This window comes from Belonocnema kinseyi, chromosome 2 (assembly GCF_010883055.1).
Source record: "Belonocnema kinseyi isolate 2016_QV_RU_SX_M_011 chromosome 2, B_treatae_v1, whole genome shotgun sequence".
NCBI lineage: Eukaryota > Metazoa > Arthropoda > Insecta > Hymenoptera > Cynipidae > Belonocnema > Belonocnema kinseyi.
The window spans coordinates 85,720,737-85,726,438 of NC_046658.1; the positions used below are offsets into that span (position 1 = coordinate 85,720,737).

The 5,702-nt window shown below is 30.8% G+C and overlaps 2 protein-coding genes across 2 annotated transcripts in view; both read right to left on the reverse strand.

Moving 5' to 3' along the window:
- The window catches only part of LOC117167738 (zinc finger protein 888-like), a 4,020-nt gene extending 3,438 nt beyond the window's left edge, over nucleotides 1-582 (reverse strand). The window contains exon 1 of the mRNA XM_033352888.1: nucleotides 497-582. The gene's annotated coding sequence lies outside the window, so the exon portion shown is untranslated. The remainder of the gene's footprint in view (nucleotides 1-496) is intronic.
- A 468-nt stretch (nucleotides 583-1,050) lies between these two features.
- The window catches only part of LOC117182838 (zinc finger protein 761-like), a 9,644-nt gene continuing 4,992 nt past the window's right edge, over nucleotides 1,051-5,702 (reverse strand). Inside the window, exons 4-7 of the mRNA XM_033375948.1 lie at nucleotides 4,076-4,294; nucleotides 3,227-3,394; nucleotides 2,208-2,375; nucleotides 1,051-2,131 (exon numbers count right to left, since the gene is read on the reverse strand). Coding sequence (XP_033231839.1) covers nucleotides 1,602-2,131; nucleotides 2,208-2,375; nucleotides 3,227-3,394; nucleotides 4,076-4,294 — 1,085 coding nt within the window. The 3' untranslated portion in view covers nucleotides 1,051-1,601. The remainder of the gene's footprint in view (nucleotides 2,132-2,207; nucleotides 2,376-3,226; nucleotides 3,395-4,075; nucleotides 4,295-5,702) is intronic.

Genomic DNA, 5,702 nt, shown 5'->3' on the forward strand with positions numbered 1-5,702 from the left:
AAAGAGGGAGCTCTTCTTAATATTTTGACACCAAAATCATGTCGATACACCTTACCGACTGCGAGTAAAGCCACCTACGCTTTAACTTGACAGACTGTATATGAGACTTTCAGTTTATGTTATAAGATTTTACAGTTTATCACATTAAAATTGACATTGCTATATCTTCATTTTAAATCAGATGCTTTAAAATCTTAGTAAGAGAAATAATGTCTACTAGCTTTGTGGTTATATAGTCGCACATATATTGTGCTATGATTGCAGCATCTTGAAAAAGTTTATGTAGCTTTAAGCCACTTAACGAACAATAACTTTAGAAACCTGTATTGCATTTATGAGATCATACAAGTGATTTCTTTTAGTTTGATTTCTGATGGACGGAAACTATACCGCGCAGAAAACTTGATTTATATACGTTGAAATCTTTTGTCACAGAAATTACAACGGAACTGTGGCATGACGTCGCATTAAAATTTTTAGTGACAAATTAAAGAACCTTTTCAATTATAGTTTTGCGCACACTTTTCGCTCGTGTGTTTCCCTTTCGGTGTTGATTTCCGAATCTTCTGCTTCTTTTGGCTCTGCAGTTTGCTCCTCATAGTCACAATATTGCCTGATCAAATATGAAACGTAAACAGTTTTGCCTCATATGCTTGATTACATTTCTGGCCTCTAAATACTACTTGATCTGAAAATGTACAAGCATTAAATTTAAATATCCTTATTTAATATTTTTAGTTATGGTTTTTTATTACAAATCTAATTGCACCATAGAAGATTTCATCCTTTATTCCTAATGTTTAGTCAAATTCGTATTTAAATGAAGTCATGGAACCAGAATCATCTCCAGAAGAAATATGAGTAGTTTTCCAAGAATAAAACCCACCATCTTGTCTTTCTGTGAATTTATTAGACACGCTCGTGGATTTATGTTGATCTAGAAAATTATAAGTTTAAAATTACAATTTGTAACTTTTCATAATTTAAAACCTTACCCCGTATCAGATATATATTTAATTAATATCGTACACAAAATCACACCACAATATAAACCCATGGCAAACTATATTTTATTTGTACAGAATTCGAATTACAGAAGATAGAGATGTCATTGATATATCAGTTTAAAATACATGTATCTTATGTACACTCAGTATGTTTTTCTGTTGTAATTTAAATTTTTAGACATACTACCGCACTATTTATTACAAGATGAAAAAAAGGTAAATCTAAAAAGCGTCATGCATTAAACATAAAATTGTTATTCAGTAAACAGAAAGTATCTAAATTACAGAAAAATGTTTTTTTTTTCATTAACTCAGAATAAAAGACATTGATTTATGATTTATTATCAATAATTGCTAGTAAATTGGAAGGAAACTGTTAATCAATCCATACCATTTCTTACCTAATTTTCTCAAATTAGCAACACGTATAATAATTTCTCTATTTAAAAAAAGTTACCTAGTCGAATATCGAAGGAGAGTAAATTTAAATCTTCAAAAACTTCGTCAGAAGTAAAACGGAGTATTGTACAAACAAGAGTTTTTTAAACCAATTTTACACATTTGCTTAAGTATAATGCGTCATGTATGTTATTATTATTTCAAATGGCGGGCAATATGGCTTACAAAGTTATTTTTCTGATTAGTTTTGTGGCCACAATAATCGCAAATAAATTGTGGTTTCACTAGTGCATGTTCTAAACGTTTATGTTGATTCAAAGATTTTGGCCAACTGTAACTTCGCGGACATTGGTCGCATTGATACTTAATTACCGACTTCTGTGGGACTTTTATCTGATGCAATCGATCTAGATGGACCTTTAAACTAGTTTTTTGTTTAAATCTTCTGCCGCAGAATTCACAACTGAACTGTGGCTCAACGTTGCATTCGAATGTTGTATGCCGATACAAATTTGCTTTTGATACATAGCTGTGGTCACACTTTTCGCATTTGTACTTCTTTTCAAGTTCATAATTTGGTTTTCGCATTTTCCGCTTTCCTCTGGTCTGCATTTGTTCGTTAACTGCCGAAATATTATCTTTTCTTAGATCTGAAGTAGACTCTTCTGACTCCAAATTCTCTTTACGTTTTGGCTGTTTAACTTCCTTCGAGCAAGTTGCCTGATCTGAAAATGGAACAAAACGTAACTTACCATATTAGCTTATAGTTTCAAGGTATTTTGATTAAAAGTCTGCTCATACCTTCTATAATTTCTTCCTTGATTTCCAAAGATTTGTCAATGTCGTATTCAATTTTAGTTGAAGTCTTGGCAAAAGAATTATTTTCCAAACAAATGTCAGCAAAAGGATATAACCCGACATATGGCCTTTCTGTTGATATCTTCGATTCACTCTTGGCATTCTGTGGATCTAGAAAACCATAAGATGAAATTTACAGTAAGGAATTTTCGATGACATTTCTAGTTATTTTTTGTGTGGTTGTTGTCGAAGCCAAAAACATACCGTGGGGTTAAATGTTAAAAAAAAATTAGTCCGGCTAAATCTTAAATGTTTTTTTCTATTTTTTTTCGAATCTTTTGGTTGGTTTCGGTCAGTTTGCATGTTTAGCAATCTGTCTTCATTTTCCATTTTGAATATTTGTGCATAGGTAATGGGGGGGTCACTATAAGCGCAAAAGCGCACCAATCAATGCTGATAAACTTGCTCAGACGCGTCATGTATTACAAGTGGAGAAGTGGTCGGTGCTCTATACTGTCAAAAAATTGGGCTTTTGTCACCTGATTTTGATAAGAAAAGATTACAAAATCTTCAAAAACACGTTTTAACATTAATTCCCGCCCATGAACATTTGACCCCAGCGTGGGGCTAAATTTGAACAAATTGAAGTTTAGGAAAAAGGACAAAACATGCATTTTACGTAAAAACCTCTCGATCTGTATTATAAAAGGTTGTTGAGGGCCCATTTCCCTACAAGATAGATGTTTTTAGGGATTTAGGACCTCAAAAAATATATGTATTTTTCGAAAACTTAACCTTTAGCCCGAGTCTCGCATATCAGGTATATATTTAATTAATAACCCAGATAAAATAACATTACAAAAATGAACCATGGCAAATTATATTTTATTTCTACGGAAAACAGTTTTAGCTCATATACTTTAACCTGTAACCATTTGATCTGAAGGCGTGCAAACACGAAATTGGAATTTACTTATTTCATAGTATCAGTTAAGTTATTTTAATTACAAATCCAGTCATACCATTGACGATTTGATCCTTTAATTCCAATGTTTTGTCAATGTCGTATTTAACTAAAGTCTTGTCACTAGAATTATCTTCAGAAGAAATTTGAGTATTTGTCCAAATATGTGATGCACCACCTAGCCTTTCTCTGAATTTATTTGACTCACTCTCGGAATTCTGTTGATCTAAAAAATTATATTTTAGAAAGTTATACACTGCCGTGCAAAAGTGTTAGGGCATCTCTTTTTTACGACAAAATGAATTCTCTTAATTTTAATTACACCAAAGCTACAAAAAAATTCTCTTTAAAAGGTTGATTGCTTTTGAAATTCTGCATAAAACAAGCCCAGGGTGAAGTCAATTTGTCTAGTTTTTAAGTAGATATTGCAAAAATAGTGTAAATGTCAAGGCTTTCTTAAACTTACAATATCTTCCGAAATAGTCAACATTTTTCAATGTTCTTGGACTCATTTTGAAGCTTTTTCGCCGTATTGTAACAGCTTATGTGTATAAATCGTAAAATTTTTATTTCTGAATTGCAAGAACTTCAAGTTGTAACAAAGAAGTTAGAAAAATGGCAATATTATTTTTGGTAACAAAAATATTTTTGGAAATATATGAATATAACATATGTATGAAATATATAATTCATTATTTCGGAAGTTATTGAAAATTTAAGAAAACATTGCAATTTACACCCTGGCTTATTTTATACAGAATTTCCAAAAAAAAGAGGTGGCCTAAAACTTTTGCAGGGCAGTGTAAATATGAAAGTGTAAAAATCAGATAATTAAACAAAACATAAATTAAAAATTTATTTGTTTATGGCTTTAGTTAAGATATTTTGATCAAAAGTTTGCTCATACCTTCTATAATTCCTTCATTGGAGTCCAAAGTCTCATCAATGCTGTATTCAATTTCGATAATTTCTTCCTTAATTTCCAAAGATTCATCGTTGTCGTATTCAATTTCAGCTGAAGTCTCGATACAAGAATTATTTTGAAAACAAACGTCAGTGCAAGAATATGGCCCAACATCTGGTCTTTTTATTAATTTTTTCGATTCCCTTTTGGCATTGTGTTGATCTAGAAAATTATAAGATTAAATTTACAATTAGTAATTTTCGATTATTTATACCCTTGTCCTGTATCAGATATATATAATTAATAACCCATGACAAACTGTATTTTATTTGGACAGAGTTTGCATTATAAAAGATTGAAGCATTAAGAATAAAATGATGCCATGAATATAGCAGCTTAACATACGTATATGTCACGAACACTTAGTATAGCTTTTTGGTCATTCTATTTCTAGATGTATGTTAATCACACAAGCGTCAGCCGTACACAAGAAATGACTATGAAGCTAAAATGCTTTTTTATTAACTCAAAATAAAATACATTGGTTTATGATTCAGTATTTACAATTGCGAATAAATTGGAGGGAAGCTGTTAAAACATCCATACCCTCTTTTACCTAATATTTCCAAATCATCAAAACGTATAATAATAAATTCTCGGCTTCAAAAAGAAACTTAAGTCGATATCGAATGAAACTAAATTTAATTTTTCGAAACCTTCGCCAGAAGTAAAACGGATTATTATACAAACGAGAGTTTTTGATATTATTTCAGATGACGGGCAATAATATGGTGAATATTGGTCGCAATTATGTCTGGATACCAAAATCGTTTTGTTTATTTTCTGATGCAAGCGCAAAACTGGCTTCAAGTAACTTTCCTGATCTGAAAATTAAACAAAATATAATTTGCAAATTATCATTTTATAGTTTTAATTAAGATACTTTAACTAAAAGTATTTTCATACCTTCTATAATTTCTTCCTTGATATCCAAAGATTTGTCAATGTCATCTTTAAATTTAGTTGAAGTCTTGGCATGAAAATTATTTTTAAAACAAGTATCAGTACCAAAATATGGCCCAACATTTGGTCATTCTATTAATATCTTCCATTCACTTTTCGCATTCTCTTGATCTAGAAAATTATTAGATGAAGTTTAAAATTATTAATTTTCAATGATTCAAATCCTTTTTACTGTACCAGATATGTGTATATTTAATTAATAACCCATAAAAATGATAGGACAATAATAATCCATGGCAAACTATACTTTATTTTGACGAAATTAGCATTACAAAAGATAGAGATATTAGGATTAAAATAATGTCATGAATATATTAGTTTAAAATACAGGTATCTCATGTACCCTTAGTATGGTTTTTTTGTAATTTTATTTCTAGCAAATCTAGCAAATCGGAAGGAAACTGTTGATCAAACGATACCATTTATTACCTAATTTTCCTACATTAGCAAAGCGTACCAGGTGTATACATATGAAACCGGTATTGCCATTTAGCGGCCAGTAGGTACACGTGTAGGCACTGTCGGAACTTACCATTTGTGCTAATTGGCGTATTGTCATCTGTCAACAATATCCAATACCAAACATTTCAAGTTTCATATGACATCG